Here is a 20,243-nt window from a genome sequence, read left to right on the forward strand (position 1 = left end):
GTGTTCTGTTGACTTAATAATGACGTTGGAGTCTTCCTTCCAGTTGGTCACTCTGCTCAGGGTTTTCACAGCCCCCGTAGGGACAAAGCGAAACTGTTCATAAAATCCGGGACAGTCCCTGAGCTTCTGAGAAGCTACAAACGTGGAGCAGAGGAGCAGAGTGGATCCTTCTGGCCCTGCCCGCTCTCCCTTCACTCCCCTTTCCCTTCGGGGCATCTCCTCCTTTCTGGATCTCGACTTTGCACCCTTCTCAGCAGGCCCCGGTACTTCTCTCCGAGCTCCCTCTGCCTGCACCTGTCTGACCCCCCTTCCCGCCAAGTGCTCCTTCTTTTCTGCCTCGAGGTTTGCTTAGACGCTCCCAGGTCTCTTTCCAGCTTCTGATGATCCTCTGGGAGTGTGAAGTCCCAGAAGGCTGCCCCTCTCCTCCCTTGGAACGTCAACACCAGGTAATGCGAGCGCACTTGGGCTTCCTGGGCCAAGCACCCCCGAAGTTCTGATTTGCTGCAGAAAGCACCTGCATGGTCCCCCAACCTCACCTTGAGTTGCTCGTGGCTTGGAGGTCCTGAGGGGAAAGCTCCTGCTCTCCTTTTCTTCTCTCCCACCCACCCTGGGGAGGACAGAGCCACCCGTCGTGCTTCCCACAGGAGCAGCAGGGCTCACTTCAGCCCTGTGGCTTATGGAGACAGTTCGAGGAGGAAAGCCTGATATTTGGGCTCCCGAGTCTGCTTTCCCACAGAATCTGAAATCGCCTTCTGCCCTGTTTCGATCTAATTGTCCCCTGGGTCCCTCCCTACTTTGACACAGTAAACCGTGAAGGGGTGCTTTTGACGAGGAAAAAATAGGTGGGTCTTTGTGGCAGGGCTGGGTGAGTCAAACCATCCAGAATTTCCAGCTTGGCCTTTAAGCCCTTACACTGGGCTGTTGGAGAGAGGACAGGGGTCAGGGTGAGGTGGGGAGGGGTGGGGGAGGTGGGGGAAGGGTAACATGACTGCAGGGGTGAGAATGCATGTCACGGGAACAGGTGCTGGAGGGGTGAGTGTCCGAACCAGGCGAGAAGCGGTCTGGACACCCAGGTCCACCGCACCGTGCTCATGCGCTAACATGGGCTGTGACCCTGAACACGGGCTGTAGGGAGGAATGGGCACTTAGTGACCAAACAGCGTGTCCCTCGCTATGCAGGTTGACATCGACACCCACACCTCATTTCCTCATGCAACTTCTGGTGGTACTAGGATTGGCCCCATTTTATAGGCGAGAAAAACAGAGTCTTAATGCGCTTTGCTGAGACCAGTCAGCTAGTTCCAGGCTGTCAGGAATGGCAGGGGTCTGTCTTTCTGCCCCCTGTGTGGTTTTGCCCTTCCGTAGAACACTCCTCTGGGTCACCTCTCTCCTGAGCCCTGGCTGGCCCCGACGGTTCCCGGGGGTCGAGCACCCTGCCTTCTCAGCAGCTCGTTCCCACTCCGGATCCGCGTGAAGATTTCCCCTCGAGCGTCTCACTGAATGATGCCATTTGAAGCACGGCTTCTGCTGATAAGCGTGGGACCATCTGCTTGGCACATCTCAAATATTTTCAGCAGTGGGAGAGCGGTTCTGCTTTCTCCAGGGAAGGAGGCTGCCGCCGTCCTCGGAGATGTGGGGACCGGAGACTCTGCAGGCTGGCGGTGGTGGCGGGGCCCCAGGATGCGAAGGGGGCGCCGTCCCTGCTGTCACCTCTGACCCTCCCTGAGCAAATGGAGCTAGTGAGTCTGCGCCCCAGGTTTCAATTGTTCAGCCACCCTTGGCAACCAGAGTAAGATCTTCCCTCTTCAAGAACCTATTGCCCGGTGAACTCTTTCTGTGCCGGCTGTTGTGACGGTGTGTTAGGCATTTGGGGTGTGTTGGCCCAAACCTCTGTACCCCCCTTCCTGCCTTTGTTTTGAAAATGTGCTTCTTTGCCGGGTGAACTGTCCTCAGATGCCGTTTTTCAACTTTGGGGTTGAAACTTGTGGTTGGCTTTTTCTCTTTGGCTCATGATGGGGGGGCAGGGACCGGAGGGTTGATTCATGAGGCTGCTGTGGCCGTGGGGGCGGTCAAGGCTATTTAATTTGTTGCTACAAGTGATAAAAGAGTTGGGGTCTGAAAGGCTTGTTACTATATTTGAGTCCTCTGGGGAAATCACTGGACTAGAAGCAGCTGGGCAGGGCCAGAGGCAAGCTGGATTTTTGTTTTGTTTTGTTCTGTTTTGCCTTTCCTTAGTGGGCACCAGAGTTCGTCCTAGCTTCTGTGGCTTTTATAAACTCGGACGTGCAGCCCATGGTGGCAAGGCTCCACCGAAAGAAATCTGCTCCGTCTTGTCTTTGATGTCTCTTGGCAATTATTTCTGGGACGGGGGTGGGGGTCGCTTGGAGGGAGAACGTATGGGATGTTGTTCAATTGCTTTGTAAGCAGCAGCGAGAAGGTGGTCTGAAGCCTCCCTCTAGAGCAAGGTTTCCCAAGCTCGCACCGTGACATTTCTGCCAGATCCTTCTTTGTCGTAGGGAGCGGTTCTGTGCGTGGTGTGGCGCTCAGCAGTGTCCCTGGCTGATAGACCCCCTCTCATCTCCAACAACCCAGATCTCCAGGTGCACCAAATGACTTCCAGGGGACAGGGTCAGCCCTTGCCTCTCCTTGCCCTGAGACCACTGTTCTAAGTTGATCCTGCTGTACACTTGGAAAGGGAGCAGAAAGCTTTTGCTTCTCATGCACGTGGCTCAAGTAAGAGGAAGCCGGACACGAGGCGTTTAATACCAGGACAGATGTCCCTGCCCTGCACGTTGCCGTCAGATCCCTCACCTACCATGGAAATTCCATCTCACAAATAGGTTTCTGTTTGTCCAGCTTTGCTGCACACACACAGAAGGAGGAATTTGTCCTTCCTTTAGAGCTGCACACCTGGGAGGTCCAGCCTAGGGTCAGGCTCTCTTTTTGGTTGCGGAGGAACAAGAAAGGGTTTCAGATGACCCACTATGGAGTTTGTTTTTTTTTTCTCTCTTTTTTTTTGTTTGTTGGTTTTTCTTTTTCCTTTTCCTTCCTTCCTCCCTCCCTCCCTTCCTCCCTCCCTCCCTTCCTTCCTTCCAGCCTTTCTTCCTTCCTTCTTTTCTTCCCTCCCTTCCTCCTTCCCTCCCCCCCCCCTTCTTTCCTTCCTACCTTCCTTTTCTTCCCCCTCTTTCATCCTCCCTTGCTCCCCCTTCCTTTCTCCTTCCCTCCCTCCCTCTTTTCCTCCTTTCCTTCCTCCCTTCCTTCCTTCCTTCCTTCTTGCTCCCTCTCCCTTCCCTCCCTCCCTTCCTCCCTTCCTTCTTCTAAGAGTGATGTGGCAGGCTGGGAATCCAGGACCATGGGAGGACTGTGGCCATTGAATGGGAATCTCTAGAGAAAACTTCAGCAAGCAAAATATATAGCATTTAAAACTTTCTGCCTTATGCCCCGATAAAGCTGAAGAAACCCCACAACTCTCAGCCGTCTTTGATTTTCCTTGCTTGTCTGTCAGCTCCACTGTCCACCTGTTCCTCTCTCTCTCAGGGAGAGGGAAGTGCAGGTAGCAGTTTCAAGGAGACCTGCCAGGACGCGGCTCGGCGAAGCCCACATCCTTAACCGGCTATGGAAACCACCAGGCTTGTTTTCCCTGCTTGCTGATTCGTTATCTCCATTTGGCATTTCCACAAGACTCACATCGGCAAGGTGCTTTTGTTGTCTTAGGTTGTCTTACACCCCAGCCTTCCAGAAATACATTCAAATGCCAATTATGCAAAGCAACTGAGGGTCAGGGGGCCAAACTGCTTTGCTTGGGACTTGCATCTAGGAGTCACTTTGACAATGTGGCTTCCAGGCAAAGCCGCCTTAGGCACAGGCAGAAGAGGCCCTGTCTCTGCAGTGTGGTTTGAACAATGTCAAATCTCAAACACCTCTCTTGCATTCAGATGCCAAATGGCCTATAATTCTTTTTTTTTTTTTTTTTGGCATATAATTCTTTTGATTTTTGCAAGAGGGAGGTGTGTGCTAAGTGTACCTTTACCGCCATCAGCCTGACTCCCTGTGGCCTGTGTGAGGTGTTGAGCTTGCAAGCCCCGTGAGGGGGCAGCAGCCCAGCCTGGGGGAGGCCATCTGCACAGCGTGGGGAGGGAGGGGTAGAGGGGACCCGGCCGTGGCTTCAGGGCTACTGCTGGGTGAGGAGTGGGTCCCAGGGCAGAGGCCAGTGGCAGCGGTGGCCTGACAGCGTTGGGGGAATATTGGTTCAGGGGTGGGGGAAGGGCAGTGGCCCATGTAGGAGGTGATTTACTGCCCGGTGGACGGACCAAATAAGTAAATATGTTGAGGATAATGGCAGCCAAGTTTCTCACCATCAGAGAAGAGAATTAGAAATATAGAGAGGAAGCAACTAAACTGAACTCAGTGATGTTGGATTCTAATCAGAGATACGGGTGGGAATCCATTGCACACACTCACACAGCAGACACAACCACACAGACACACACGTGGTTGATCCTTGAACAACATGGGTTTGAATTGCTTGGGTTCACTTACATGCAGGTTTTTTTCTGATAAATACAGTACAGTACTGTAAATGTGTTTCTTTCCCCTATGATTTTCTTAATGACATTTCTTTTCTCCAACTTACTTCATTTTAAGAATACAGCATATAGGGGCACCTGGGTGGCTCGGTGGGTTAAAGCCTCTGCCTTTGGCTCGGGTCCTGATCCCAGGGTCCTGGGATCGAGCTCCGCATGCGGCTCTTTGCTCAGCGGGGAGCCTGCTTCCTCCTCTCTCTCTGCGCTCCTCTCTGCCTACTTGTGATCTCTGTCTGTCAAATAAACAAATAAAATCTTAAAAAAAAAGAATACAGCATATAAGGGGCGCCTGGTGGCTCAGTCTGTTGAGCGTTGGACTCTTGAATTTGGCTCAGATCATGATCTCAGGTTCGTGAGATAGAGCCCCACGAAGGGGGGGGGGGGTCCAAGCTCAGTGGGGAGTCTGCTTGAGATTCTCTCCCTCTGCCCCCCTCCCTCAAATGAATAAATAAACTTAAATAAAATACAACATATAATACATATAACATACAAAAGGGACAGGTGCAGGGAACATATAAGAGGAGCGGTGCTCCAAAATATCTAGTTTTTTGGCTTACAAGACTAGGAATACCAGAGCAAGCGTAGAGTAGCCGGGAAGGTCTGATCTCTGCTTTGGGTCAGCTGGGGCTGGTGTGCCTCTGTGAGTGGCCCAGCTGGAGACATCCAGGACGAGGGGGTCACAGGGTCTGATATTCTAGGGAGCTGTCTGAGTTAGAGCTAGAGATTTTGGTGTCATCAGAGTGTGGTACTATTGAAGGAAGGGGTTGGACAAGGCCACCCGGGAATAGACTGTAGAGTAAGAGGGTCAGCAGGGACCCCAGAAGCCCAAGAGGTATGTAGGAAGAGATCCAGGGAGTAGACAGAGAAGAAGCTGCTGGTAGCGAGGAGGAGAGCCAGAGGGAAGCAAGCACGTCTAGGCAATGGTGTCGTCATGCAGCAGAAACATGGAGGAAGAGTCCATAGTCCTCTGTGTGTGAGCTGGGGAGCAGGGTGAGAATGATACCACCTCCCTTTTGCAGCACTCTTCTAGAAGCACAGTGTTGACGACTGGTTGCAGCTCATTATTATTTGTCCTCATGAAAGGACATAACCTGAGTGTTCCCTTTTGACTTCAATTATCACTACCTGAAAGGGTGAAGTATGGTGCCCTTCATCAATAGAAGTGTTTGTTCATAGTGCTAATGACTCTGGGTCATCCCACGTCACAGAAGAAACAGGGATCAGGAGAAACTGAAAGCAACTCTAACCTGTTTTGTTGTTGTTGTTGTTATGAGTTTGGCATTGGGTGGATGGTGCCTTAATAAATAAAAACCCATCCTCTAATAAATAATATTCATCTTTTAGTAAGCAGTTATTATCCTTCAATAACAATACACAATCCATCCTTTTATTAAATAACCTTTAACAAAAGTCCATCCTTTGAGGCACTTATTTATTTATTTATTTTAAAGATTTTATTTATTTATCTGATAGAGATAGAGTGAGAGAGGGAACACAAGCAGGGGAAGTGGGGAGGAGAAGAAGCAGGCTTCCCAGCAGAGCAGGGAGCTGGATGTGGGGCTCCATCCCAGGACCCTGGGACCTGAGCCAAAGGCAGATGCCCAATGAATGAGCCAACCCAACTTTGAGGCTTTTAATAAACTGACAATCAAGTTGATGGTGGGGATGGTTTCTGATGACATTAAGGCCATTATTAAATGTCCCAAAAGATGACGGTATGTTTGGGTAGTGAGCTCCCCATGTCCATGACCCGTTGACAAAGAACTGGCATGGGGAGCAGAATCAGCGCTCACGTGGACCCGGGCAATGGAGGCTCCGGTTCGGGCCTCGGTGCTCACTGAAGATGTGAACTTGGGCTCCTTGTGGCTGAGCTTCCTCATCTGTGAATACCTGCTTCTTCCAAGTTCCAAATGTCCCCAACCAACACAGAGCAGTCAGACTTGTAGCAGTAAGGAGATGGTGTGAAGAAGAAAAATAAATCGTCAAAGAAGAAAGACAAGTGAATATTAACCATGAAAGAGTCTCCAGACTCATTAGTAATCAAATAAATGCAAAGTAAAACAGGAACCTTTTATCACCTACCGAATTTGCAAATTAGAAAAATAAATGGAGACGTTGGGTGGTGAGGAGAAAGTTTATGCATATATACGCTGTGGGGAAGAAAAGCATAAATATACTGTAGATGTCCGTGTCATTGGTCCAGGTGTTTTTTTGGAAGACAATTTGTTAATAGGCTCTTAAAATCTTCAAAAATATTTGTACCCGGGGCGCCTGGGTGGCTCAGAGGGTTGGGCCTCTGCCTTCGGCTCAGGTCATGATCTCAGGGTCCTGGGATCAAGTCCCACATCGGGCTCTCTGCTCAGTGGGGAGTCTGCTTCCTCCTCCACCTCTCTCTGCCTGCTGCTCTGCCTACTTGTGATCTCTCTCTGTCCATGAATAAATAAAAATCTTTGAAAAAAAAATATTTGTACCCTTTCATCCAGTAATTCCACTTTTAGAAATATGTCCTAGGGAAATAATTAAAGACGTGCACAAAATTTGCATCCAAGGAAGTTCATTAGAGTGCTTTGTTTTTAGAAATAATGATGAAAAATACGAAGCAATGGGTATGTCCAAGGTTAGAGGATTATTAAAGCTAAATGATGATTCATCCCCACAGTGACTAGGAAAGTCATGTCTTTGGAGACCATGTTGACACAGAAAATGTTTACAATATGGTATTGACAGTGAGTAGAAAAAAGAAAGCAGGACACCAAAACAGATTTAAAAAGCAATTTCAATTTTAAAAAGGAGCATGTGTGAGGCACAGGAACAAGACGAAAAGAAAGTATCCCCAAACGTGAAAGCAGATTAATTTTGATTAGTGGTTTTACATGTGATTTTTTTCCCCCAGTAAATGTTCCAGATCTTCTTTGATCAACACATACTGTTTTATAATTAGAGAAAAAGGCAATAACATTTAGAAAATACCCCCTTTCTGGGCTGGGATGAGACATTATAAAATGAGCATGTGGGGGTGCGGGTCTCTTGGGGGCTGAGCCCTGTCTCCCGTCCCTGGGGCTAATTCACTCCCAGTGGGATTCTAGTGCAGAGAGCACTCAGCCCCTGGCTCCCACCCTGGCAGACTCACAATGAGAAAGTCATCAAGTCTTTGGGGGAAGAAAATCCCCTATAATATTAGGGAATCTGATGCCTTCAATTCCTCAAGTAGGAAGATTGGAGGCAGACTAGAACAGGCTATAAAAGGCAAAGTCTTAAAAATAGGGTCCAGCCCAGGGCAGAGTGGGAGGAGTTCTGGAGTCAGCCTCCAGCGCTCCCAGCCACAGGGCGCCCTCCACCTGGATGTGACATGGGCTCTCCCAGTGTCTCCACTGCAGTCTTCCGTTTACGGGTCTGTAAAACTGAGGGGGTTTGGTTGGACTTCTTTCTTAAGTGGGAGACCAGTTCAGCGTTCAGTTAGGGTGCGGACCTGTGCTCCTGCCCTGACTCTGGGATCATGATCCATGGGGGCTCTCAGCCCTGATGCCCTGCAGGGTCCCGGGAATACCCTGGGGTTGGGCCCTGGGGAGGTGTGTGAACTTGGTCTGTTTACTAAGCCTTCCTTCTTCCCCTATAAAAAGGGGGCAATAACAGCTTCCTTATCATTTCTGGAGCTGATTGGAGGATCCAAAGTTAACTGGGAGGGAGGATGCCCCAGCTGCCTTCTCCTGCTCTGATGTATTGCTTTTTCCATCCGGGTTCTTCTGTGAGAAGGAAGAGAGAGTAGGAAGGTGCTTCTTTGATGCTGCCAGTAGTTCATACCAATAGTGGTGCCATCCCCCACTCAACATCCCCCACTCGGCCTTCTCTTCCGACCCAGATCTTAGACTGTGTTGGGGGATTGACCACATCGGGGCACAGAGGGCTATAGGGACGACCTCTCCTTCCCCCCGGATTGTTACCACCAGGTAAGACACAGCATTGCAAATATGACGTCTCTCTAAAGACAAGATGTATTAAAAATAAACGATTTGCATGTCTGGTCAGAGTGCACAGCACTAGACCCACGCGGACATGGAGACGGGTTACCTTCAGTGTTACTCCTGTCTGGTAATTGCGTCCCCGTGTCCTCACAGTTTTCTGAGAGCTCAGCTGTGTGCTGTTCTGAGCTAGGTGGTTTTGTCGAGGACCAGCAACAGCCACCCTTCCACCGTCCTCCTGGCCAGCCTCGAATGTCCTCGCCAGCCACCGACAGGGGGGATAACGCACAGAATGGCCAAGGAGCCCCGAGGAAGGGGGCAGGCAGTGAGCGTGTTGGGCCAGCTGTGTCCAAGGCGCTTCTGGCCACCTGCTACTTCCCTGGGGGCGGGGGGGGGGGGGCTGAAATTCAGTTTGGTCTGGTAAGACTAGGAATGCGATTTTTAGCAATGTGTCATTTAAATAAAACACCACTGTAACAAAACAACGTGGAGAGTTATCATTAGTGTTTTTGTTTTTTTAGAGAATTTATTTATTTGAGAGAGAGAGAGAGAGAGAGAAAACACAAGGGGTGGGGGGAAGAGGAGAGGGAGAAGCAGGCTCCCCAATAAGCCGGGTGCCCGATAAGGTTTGATCTCAGGACCCCAAGATCAGGACCTGAGCTGAAGTCGGACACTTAACTGACTGTGCCCAGACGCCCTGAGTTATCATTAGTTTTTTTTTAAAGATTTTATTTATTTACTTGACAGAGAGAGAAAGAGAGAGAGATCACAAGTAGGCCGAGAGGCAGGCAGAGAGAGAGAGGAGGAAGCAGGCTCCCCGCCGAGCAGAGAGCCCGATGCGGGGCTCGATCTCAGGACCCTGAGATCCTGACCTGAGCCGAAGGCAGAGGCTTTAACCCACTGAGACACTCAGGCACCCCTATCATTAGTTTTTAATAGGAATGAGTTTTTATGGGATTTTCATTTGCTTTCCAATCACATTCTGGCCAAAATCTGCCTTGGGATTTTTGCAACAGAACTTTCTACTAACTGGCACGTCCTGGACTAGAGCTGGTGGTTTTCTCCCTTGGACTGCTGTGATGGGCTTTATTTCTTGGAATAATTCAATATGTACTCATTGGATTCCTACTGTGTGCCAAGTGCTAGAGATTCAGGGAGGAATAAGATAAAGCCCTGTTTTCCACGAGTTTGCAGGTTAGTGTGGGAGATGCAGTTTTAGCTCCGCTGCAATGAGGAAAGTCATGGAGAAAGAGCACCAGAGTGGTTGAGGGAAGCTTTGGATGGTTGGTGCAGAGAACTGGGAGACAAGGAGGTGAGGGGGAGATAGCTCCGGAGGGTCCGGGCCAGAGTCACGGGAACGGAAGAGGGGCATGCTGTGGGTTGGTCCTGCATTTGAAATTCACAATCAGGCAAATGCACTGTGATCAATAATGTTCTGAAGATCTCACACGTGTATCTATTACCTTTTGTTTCATGGACTTCTGCTTACTGAAGAACACAATAAGGGGACCCGGGCACGCACGGACGCGCCCCCCTCCCCCTCCCCAATCCTGCCCTGATGTGCCCTTACCATGCTTCACGGGCACGCAGTGCAAGGCAAACCAAGCTCTGTTCCCTGGCTCGCCAAGCCGCTACCCTCCTGCCTGGGTGTCCCCAGCAAGCTGTTCACTGACACAGCCCCCTGCTGGCTTCTTTGCTCCATCCAGTATCTCCCTCCATCCAGCCTTTAGACTAGGACCAGGGTAACTTTTCTGAAAAACAGCTCAGGGCATATCTCAGCCCTGTGCTGAAACCTTTCATGGCTCCCCAGTGCAAATGGCAGAGGATTTCCCAGCACGGCCCTGGTGCACCTGTATCAGAATCCCCTGGGCTGTGGAATTACAGATTCCAGAGCCCCAACCCAGGCTTTCTGAAACAATGGGATCTTGGAATTTGCATTTTTCCTAAGCAATCCCGGGTAATTTTTAAGCACCAAGCTGGATGAGCATGGTCTATAGAAGAACCCTAACATTCAGAGAAGAATCGTAACCTGTCTGTCATGCTTCAGCCCCGCTGTCTGCCCCGGGTCCACCAGCCTTCTCAAACCCCCACCCCCAGCACCTTGTGCCCTCCTGCCTCCATGCGTCAGTCCATCTGTTACTTTTTCTTAAAATGCTGTTCTTCCTTCCCTCAGCTAACAAACTCCTGCTAACCCTTCAAGGCCCAGCCCTGGAGAGCCTTCCTTAAAAGCCTGAGACGTTGTCTCCTGCTGCATGCTTGCCTGGCACACAGCCAAGGTCTCCTACCTTCCATTTCCTGTATTGAATCAGGTTTAGTTCTGTTTCCCCTACAAAACTGTGCAGAAGACTGTGTCTTATTTATTTCTTCATCCTTAAGACTTTGGACAGTGACTGAAATCCAAACGTTTGTTGAAAAATCGACAGACGGTGATCTCTTCAGAAAGTAAATTTGGTTATTTTGGTTTGACTTTAAAAGAAAAATAGTTTGATTTCATGTGTTGAAAGACCTTTCCTAACTGGCTTTTATGGGGAGTACATGACAGCTCTCTTGCACATAACGAGTATCGGAAAGCTGAATGATGCTGTGGTCTGTGAGAAGTTCAAGGATGTGAGCCTGAGTCAGAAAGATGTTCTTGTCAGTTTCCTTAAACATTTTGATTACAAATCAATTAGAAATTAGAAAAGTTCTGATTTGACATATCTAGTCTTTGATTTAGGTTTGCTGTGAAAAGATGAAAGCATTTGATTTCCTTGTGATGGTTCCCTACCTGGGCTGTCCATTATGGTAGCCACCGGCCCCATGGGGCTATGGAGCCTGTGAAATGTGGCCAGTATGAAGGGAGATGTGCCTAAATGTATTGGAGTTTAAAGACACACTGTGAGAAAAAGAATATAAAATATCTCGTTAATATTTTTTATGTTGATTATATTTTGAACATATATTTTGAACACATTAGGTCAGATAAAATAGTTATTAAAATTCATTTCACCTGTTTCTTGTTAGTTTTTTTGTATGTGGCTACTAGAAAAATTTAAGACATATGGCCTGTATTATCTTTCTACTGGCTAGTGCTAATCTAGACCTTTCTTAAACCTCTACCTCTCTGCACTACAGATTATTCTGTTTCCTCTCTTCTACCTCTAAAACACCACCCCCAAAAACAAAAGCACCTATCATCCATCTGTGTTACCTATGACTCTCCTCACCGTGACTATTTATACACTCCTGGTTTGCGTTCCCAAATTTCTTGAAGAGTTTCACACCTGGTTCTTAGTCCTTCCCCTCCCCGCAACCATATTACACTATTCCCCAGTCATTTCAATGTTTATGTAGGTAAGTCTTCCAAGTCTTCCAAAGTCTTCAAAGCACTCCAGGTCCTGATCTCACCTCAGATGACCTCGTCCTCCACGCTCCCTCTGCTGTTCTTTCTCCTGGTCGAGCTCTTTAATTGTCAACAGCGATAACTGCAAATCTGCACCGCCACAATCTTGGTTGCAATCTCGGTTGCAATCCCTTTCTCCAGCCCCACCTCCTTTTTTCCGGTTCCCTACCTTTAGCACTTGGACTTCCACAGTCCTCTGTTAGCACTGGGTCTATCAGATGGCTCCTGTGTCCTGGTCACTGTCATCTTTCTCCTGACCTCACCTTTCTTCTAATCCCATTGAATTCTGTAGTCCGTCATCGCACCCATTCCCTTCCATGTCCTTTGATCCCGTCGGCGCTCCTCTTCCACCATTGCACCAGCCTGGGAAAACCCGAGCCCTGGCTAAATCCAACCCCCCTCCTTCACTGTGCTCCCACCTGGACAGCTGAGCTGTAGCTGGAGAGAAGCACATTCATGATGAATTTTTAAATTCCTGGGGGTTTAAAGACGCACTGGTGGGCTCTAAGGTCTGCCTGAAATCTCACTCTTTGGGTATTTCCCTGGTCTTTTCCCTCGTTCACTTGATGATTTCACATGCTGCCCACATGGAGAGAACCCTCCACCTCTCCCTCCACCTCTCCTCGCTCTTAGCTGATGATCTAGCTTCTTACTTTGCTGAAAAAGGAGATACTGTGCATTCAGAAGAGAATGTCTTCCAACTTCTAACACTCCTGCTGTCAGCCTACCTGCCTAACTGCATTTTTAACTACACACTCTGCCTTCCCTTCTGCTCTGATGAATAAATTATGCTACCAGCAAAAGCCAGCAACTCCACCAAGCTCTAGACCCCTAAGTCATGAATCATCCATTGTTTCTTTTTTCCTGGAAAATTCTTATTAGTTTATCAACTCACCCCAAACCCCTGCAGCCCTCTCCAGTTACTCCTCCATTTCTGCTTGAATTTGCACTGAATTTCCTCAAGAGGGTTGTCCATACTCTCCGTCTCTGCTTACTCTTCTCCCATCCTCCCTGGAATCCATGTTGGTTAATCAGAGTTTCACTTTCTCCACTGTGCATGAACGGCTCTCATCAAGGTCAACAATGACTCTACTCTAATGGTCCATTTCCAGTTCTTATCTAATTTGAACTTAGAATAGAAGTTAGCACAGTTGATCACACTATGAGAAACACCTGGACATCACTCTTCTGTGGTTGTCTCTTATCTCTCTGCCAGATCGTTCTTAGTTTCTTTTGCTTCCTTCCCATCTCCCTGACCTGTGAACTTCGAAATGTCCCAGGGATTGGTCTTTGGACCTCTTCTCCTTTACATGTATCTGTATTTCATAGATAACCTCATTTAGCCTCCTGATTTTAAATCCCACCTGGTTGCAAACAATACCTGTATTTCTACGCCCAGACTGCACCTGTCTCCCCAGCTCCTGACACTACTAAACATCTCCATTTGCATAGGCTTTTCTTTTCTTTTTTTAAAGATTTATTTATTTATTATTTGAGAGAGAGAGAGGCGAGGCAGTGCAGAGGAAGAGAGAGAATCTTAAGCAGACTCCCCACCGAGAGTGCAGCCTGATGTGGTCCTCGATCCCACTACCCCGAGACCATGACCTGAGCCAAAATCAAAAGTCAGATGCTTAACTGACTGAGCCACCCCGGCGTCCCATGCATGGGCTTTGCAAACTCAATATACCTCTCCTAACCCACTCCAACTGCACCTTGTCCATTCAGTAAATGGCTGAAAACTCATTCTCTCTCTACAATAACACCTCTCATCCATCAACGAACCAAACTGCATCCGGAATCCAACCACATCTTGCTGCCTCCTCAACCACATTCTGGTTCGTACGTGGTCTGTGCTTTTTCTGTGTGGCATTTATTAGGACTTGATGTCTTTTTACTTGTGGTTTTTGTTTGGTTATTGACTGCCTTCCCACTGGAATAGAGACTCTAAGAGGTTGATGCTTGGTCTCCTTCCTTCACTGCCATGTCCCAACGCCTAGAACAGTGCCCAGCAGGAAGTTGGCTTTGAATGTGTATTGGGTGGGTGGATGTGGGGAATGTGACCATCTTACTTACAGACTTCTAACAAAGGCTGGTCTCTACAGCAGATCTTCGGTCTGTCATGCCATGGTGTTCTGGATTCTGGTCCTGGTGTTGGCTCCTGAGGGTATTGGGGTCTATTTATTCTGTTTAATTATGAAATGAAAGGAGAACTTGCCCCAGCGAAAATCCTTTCCAGTACCTCATCTGAGTAGCTGAGGGAAGTGTTAGTCAGGAGATGAGGGATAAGAACAGTGGAGGCAGAGGCCCCAGGGGCTCCTGAAGCACACCACTGGGGAGTTAACTATCCTTCTCAGCAGGCTGCCCGTGAGTCTGGATGTCAGGCACAGCTGTACTGAGCTCTACATGCAGAGATGTGCCAATGCTGGGCTTCTGCTGACTCAATCCTGAAAACATCTAATATCACTGAGACATGCAAACTTCACAAAACATTGCATCTCTGCACTGTTCTGCTTCAGGGAAGCTTGTGAGGAAAAGGCAGATATCTATTATTTAAAATATGGTTTGATTAACTTCCTAAAGGTTAATTATTTTGCATATGGAGGGACCTTGGTCTACAAGGTCAAAATTCAAAAAACAAAGGACAGTATTTTACCGCCACCATCCAAATGACAACAACAACAATGACTTGACAAAGTCAAGGACAAATTAAAGTTGGCACCAGGCAGAGGATCTCTGCCGCTGCCTACCTTGTCCTTTCTCCAGTGGGGGAAGTGGCATCTGTGTATTTGTTACATAACAGGAAGAAGGCGGGGACTGTGCATATATTTATTTTGCAATTCATAGACATGTGATAGGAAGTTTCTGAGACTCTTTGCTTTGCAGTTTCAAATATTTAGTGTTTCTATTGGTTTCCAGTTAGTGCTTTGTTGAATGTCTGTTAGTAGTGTTTTCCTGCACGGTCTGGCCTGTGCTTTGTGGCGATGTGACCACACCTTGTTAAGGCTCACCATCTGTCACTCAGGTCGTTGGTTTGCCTGGCACACCTAGTCTGGAGAGGTGCCCAGTTTTGTCAGAGATATTGAGACCACATAAGATAAATGCCTTCTAATTGTTCACACTTACAAAAATATCGGTACATGATTGAACAAAATTTTGCTAGCTCTTCTCTCTCATTTACCCATCACTTATGGTACTTTATGCATTAAAAAAATGACAACAACACTGACCAAAAATATATTTTGTCTTTGCTCCTGAATGCAATTAATCTGGTTCCTCAGATGGGAGACAGGTGAAGAAGATGAATGATTTTCAGGATGCCCTTCTGAAAGCATGGGCCAGACCAGATGTGGACACCAGGCACTCTGACCCTCCCGCTTTGCCGGACCCTTTTGGCACTGAGCCACAAGCAAGTAATAATACAGAATTAATGGCTATTGGAGGACCAAAAAAATCATGAAATCAGTTCTCTTTTCTGGTAAAATGTCTAATTTTGTCATTGTCAGAAAGATAACTGTAGAGTCAGTTAAACATATTTGTTAACAACATGACGTTCATGATCCGTTGCTGAAATTTTCCCTTCTCCCCCAATGCATCCATTTCATGCTGTCTTTTTTGTTTTTGTTTTACTTATTTATAGAAAATTACCTGAAGAGCCCCTGCCTGAGGCCTCCTCATGGATGAGTCGAACGTGACGTCATTCGTTGATGAGAAGTCCACCAACGCCTCCACCGCCAGGAATACCTCGGCTGGGGACCTGCGCCGGGAAATCCCAATTGTGCACTGGGTAATTATGAGCATCTCCCCTCTGGGCTTTGTCGAAAATGGAATCCTCCTCTGGTTCCTCTGCTTCCGGATGAGAAGAAATCCCTTCACGGTCTACATCACCCACTTGTCTATTGCAGACATCTCATTGCTCTTTTGTATTTTTATTCTGTCTGTTGACTATGCCTTAGATTATGAGCTCTCTTCTGGCTATTACTACACGATCGTCACATTATCAGTGACTTTTCTGTTTGGCTACAACACAGGCCTCTATCTGTTGACGGCCATTAGTGTGGAGAGGTGCCTGTCTGTCCTCTACCCCATCTGGTACCGATGTCATCGCCCTAAGCATCAGTCGGCATTTGTCTGTGCCCTCCTGTGGGCACTTTCGTGCTTGGTGACCACCATGGAGTATGTCATGTGCATTGACAGTGAAGGGCAGAGTCACTCTCAAAGTGACTGCAGGGCAGTGATCATCTTCATTGCCATTCTGAGTTTCCTGGTCTTCACTCCCCTCATGGTGGTGTCCAGCACCATCCTAGTGATTAAGATCCGAAAGAACACATGGACGGCCCATTCCTCGAAGCTGTACATAGTCATCATGGTCACCATCATCATCTTCCTCATTTTCGCTATGCCCATGAGGCTCCTCTACCTGCTCTATTATGAGTATTGGTCAGCCTTTGGAAACTTGCACCATATTTCTCTTCTCTTCTCCACAATCAACAGCAGCGCCAACCCTTTTATTTACTTCTTCGTGGGCAGCAGTAAGAAAAAGCGGTTCAAGGAGTCCTTAAAAGTGGTTCTGACCAGAGCTTTCAAAGATGAAATGCAACCCAGGCGCCAGGAAGACAATGGCAACACCACCACAATTGAGACTGTGGTCTGAGGACAGTGGCAGGAAACCATGGACAAAAATGGTGGGGCACAGATTATTTGTACTTTGTGCTTGGACTACCACTTCAGTGTGTCCTAAATACGGCACGGAAGGATGCCTCATCACCTGCATGAGATACTCATTGATGATAAGACCCTATCCTTGTACTGTATCTTCTGAAAAAACTCAAAATATGTTGGACCTCTATCATTTCTGTACCTAAGAAGAAACCTTCCATTCCTCCTCAGCTCTTCCAGCAGCACTTCCCATGAATTGTAGAAATTACTCTAGCAAGAACATGTACAGATGAGTATTGGAAAAGGTAACAAAAGTATTTGTTGGAACTTAAGAAGGTGGAGCCATGTAGCAGGAAAAACATGGGCTTTGGAGTCAGATCGACTCTTATCATTTGCTGCCTGTGGGAGTTCAGGCAAGTGGTTTGACCTCTCAGAATCTCTTGTCCTCACTTATAAAATGTTTAATAGTAATAGTCCATTCCTCCCAGGCGAGGATGAAATGGGGAGTTACGATATGCTGAGCACTTGGCACGTTGTCAATGCTCAATAAACATCAGTCTTTCCACCTTGAAGTGCAAGAAGAGAGACCAACTTCTGTTTTGTAACTTGTGCATGCACGCACACACACATACACACAGTTCTATCATGTACAAATACTGTTATGTGTTTTCCAATGTTGAATGTACATTTATGAAGGTCTTTTTGCTTGAAGCATGAAAGCTTTTCACGGCACAACACCTCTGCTGAAAACATCTGCAGATGTTACAACATCCAACCAGCCACGTGTTAGAGAATTATCTCGGGTTGTGAAGAAAAACATTTGGCCACCAGTAGAGGAGTTTCTCGTGGCTTCTCCTTCCTTCTGTGAGAATGCTTGATGCAATGAAAGTCTGTGTGGAAATCCTTTGCTTGATGTAAGTTTTCATGAATGAAACTTAAGTCACAAGTCTGTGAGGGTGATTATGTTCTTAGAACCTCCCCTCCCACCCCCATGAAGTGATGGGTTATTTATAGCCACAGAGTTGTCACCAGCAGCCAGACACAGGTTTCTGCACTTTCAACCCCATCTCCTCCTGAGCGCTTCTTTGTGTTAGTCCTGGGAGGAGGCCCTGCAGCAGGGGCTTATGAGAGTTTTGACCACATCTCAGAGGGTTCGTGGACATTTTTCCCAAGAAAATCTGTGCAGGGCTTGGTCAATATCTTATTGCTCTGCTGCTCTCCTGCCATGACTTGTGTCTGAGTCTTCAAACAGCATGTCCTGGGTCTCCCCTAGGAAACCCATCATGGCCCATAGACTATATTACCGTGTTTTGTTTCCTTCTGCCCCTTCTAAGTGCTCCACAAAAATAGCAATGCTTCATGTGGTCCTAAGGGAGTAAAATGTTCATGCCTATAAATGAACCCATTGGGATTTATCTTTACCATTTGTCTCCAAAGGGTCAGAGAAGCCGTGATGAAAGGGTTCTGTTGCTGTTCATTTCTTCTCCATCCTCTGACTCTCGAAATGAATGATCACCTGTGATCTGATCATGGGAGGGGGGTGGTGGGCAGCTTCACTGGGGGAGATGCAAGTCTCTCCCACCCAGCCGAGCTTGGAGGCAGGTGGCTCTTCAGTGGGTATGACATCTGATTCAGAAACCAGGCAGCTTGCTTTCAGGAGCCCAGATGGGTGTGGAGTGCTGACATTTACAATGATCTTGTTTTTGATGGAAAACAGAGCATCTTCCCTGGGTAAGAACAGAATATGGAGGTCAGAGCGGCCCTCAGATTGCCACCATCCTCCAGGTGCTGCACTGGCTTCTGGGGTAGGAAAAAGGGATCGGCCTCATCTCATCTCAAAGGGATCTTTGGTTTCAAAGAGGAACCTAAAGACCCCAGGGAACAAGGACTTTTCACCCATGGAAAATACGGTGAACTCATGAGAAGCCTCCATTGATTGCCTTCCTGCAGATAAAGTGGGGAAATTGAATGTGATCATAAATATAAAAATTCTTCCAAGCTTTTAAAGAGCAATGTCTTGCAAACAGGTAAGATTCAGAGTTTAGCAGTGTTCCAAGGACAAATTCCTCTCTCTTAACTAAACCCATTCCCCAAAGTGAACTATAAGGTTAAAACTAAAACAGGAAGAGTTAAGTAAATGTGCACATATGGAGGAGAGTAGGCTAGATATTTTGTACCCTTTGTGCATGTAGACACTTTGCCTGAGTCATCATAGGCTGTGTGTGGGGGGGTGCGTTCCTATGACTTCCCTGGGCCCCAGGAGAAGGTTGTTCAGATACAACGATTGTCCTTGATGCAGGGAACAGATAATCACAGATTGCCTTCTCTGCCAGACTCCATGATGTGAGCAAGGCCAAGAGGAGCAAGTGGAAACCCCCTGTGGTCTAGAATAGGAGTGAAGGACGCACACGTGTACTACAGCTCCAAGCTGCACACGAATCAAGGATAGGGGAGTGTTCTAAACGAAGTTGTGTTGAGGACAAGAGGAAGGTTAAATCCCATGTTTTGTAAAAAAAAGACCATATCATGGAGATGCCTTTTGGTTGCTGGAGGGCAGGTAGGATTTCAGAAGAGCAAGGAGGTGGGAAAGCTGGTAGAGCGCGACCTGAGCAAAGGCACACACACCACCACCAGGGAGAAGCAGGGCCAGTCGCTGTGTCTGCCAGGGGTGGGCTGGAGAAGCAGACCTTGGAGAGTTATATGGTCGTGCTCACCATCCGGCTCTTCTCTCTTGGATGCTCTGCCTCTGGTCTCCTGGCTTCACATTCTTCAAGACTATTGGAATGTAGCCCCCAGGACTTCTCTCTACATCCTTTCTCACCAACATCCTGCCTTGCCATGGGTGGCGGTCTCAAGTTCTTATCTCCACAGGTCATCCACTGGCCTTGATGAGGTGGCCAGGTGACCAGGTGACCCAGCTCTTCTCCTTTCTGGGTGACACTCTGAGTCTTATGGCAAATCATTATCAATCTACTTCTGAGAAAAAAAATCCCCTAGGTCTGCCTTCTGACCATGTTCTCCCATCCTTCACATCATTCACCTCCTGATGCCCACTGCCTTGGACTTCTATATCCTGAGACCTCATGTCTCTGACCTCTGTGTCTGCTGCTTCTAGGTGTCCCCTCTGTGTTGTCTTGTGACCTCTGGTGGCCCCAGTCCATCACTCTCCCTGTGCCCCTTGATTCTCTTGCCCCCTTGCTCTTCCACCTGCTCTTTGTTTGGTTGCCCCGGCCCCGCAAAATCTTCTGAGTGGCATGGAAAACCCTGGCCACCATCAGTGGAGGGTTCCTGCAGAGTCAAGGTGCCAACAGCTTGGCCCCTCTTCATGAATCATGCCCTGGGCAGCTCTTCCAAACCCTCTCCCTCCTTGTCTCTCTATTGGATGCCTTTCCCCTCACTGCTACTCTTTCCTCACCACCTTATTCACGGATCGCTGGAAACAAATCCAGGCCATTAGGCAATAACTCTCCAATGCTCCCTACTGTCCAGAGTGACCTGATTGGTGCTGTCCCTTCTTTTTCTCTTGCCTGAAGGTTTTTCTCCCCTTCCACGTTTTCCTATCCATTGGCTTCTCAGCTTGTAGTCTTACTCCTGTTAGCAACCAATGTTATTTTCTTGTTGCAAGTAAAAAGCCAAGTCCTTATAGTGATCTATACAGGGTTC

General features: G+C 47.9%; 1 protein-coding gene across 2 annotated transcripts; it reads left to right on the forward strand.

The window, feature by feature from the left end:
* Nucleotides 1-1,597: 1,597 nt before the first annotated feature.
* Nucleotides 1,598-16,861, forward strand: MAS1 (MAS1 proto-oncogene, G protein-coupled receptor). 2 transcript variants are annotated; one of them, XM_047734519.1, is made up of 2 exons: nt 1,598-1,789; nt 15,562-16,861. In XM_047734519.1, exon 2 carries the CDS (start codon nt 15,598-15,600, stop codon nt 16,573-16,575), a length of 978 nt encoding a protein of 325 aa, XP_047590475.1. In that variant the 5' UTR covers nt 1,598-1,789; nt 15,562-15,597; the 3' UTR covers nt 16,576-16,861. The 2 variants fall into 2 exon arrangements, with proteins under 2 accessions (XP_047590475.1, XP_047590476.1); XM_047734520.1 differs by having other exon boundaries at nt 1,598-1,739.
* The last annotated feature ends 3,382 nt before the right edge of the window (nt 16,862-20,243 follow it).

Source organism: Lutra lutra, chromosome 6 (assembly GCF_902655055.1).
Source record: "Lutra lutra chromosome 6, mLutLut1.2, whole genome shotgun sequence".
Lineage (NCBI taxonomy): Eukaryota > Metazoa > Chordata > Mammalia > Carnivora > Mustelidae > Lutra > Lutra lutra.

Coding starts and splice junctions, on each gene's coding strand:
- MAS1 (XM_047734519.1), top strand. CDS start 15,598: ATGGATGAGTCGAACGTGACGTCATTCGTTGATGAGAAGTCCACCAAC.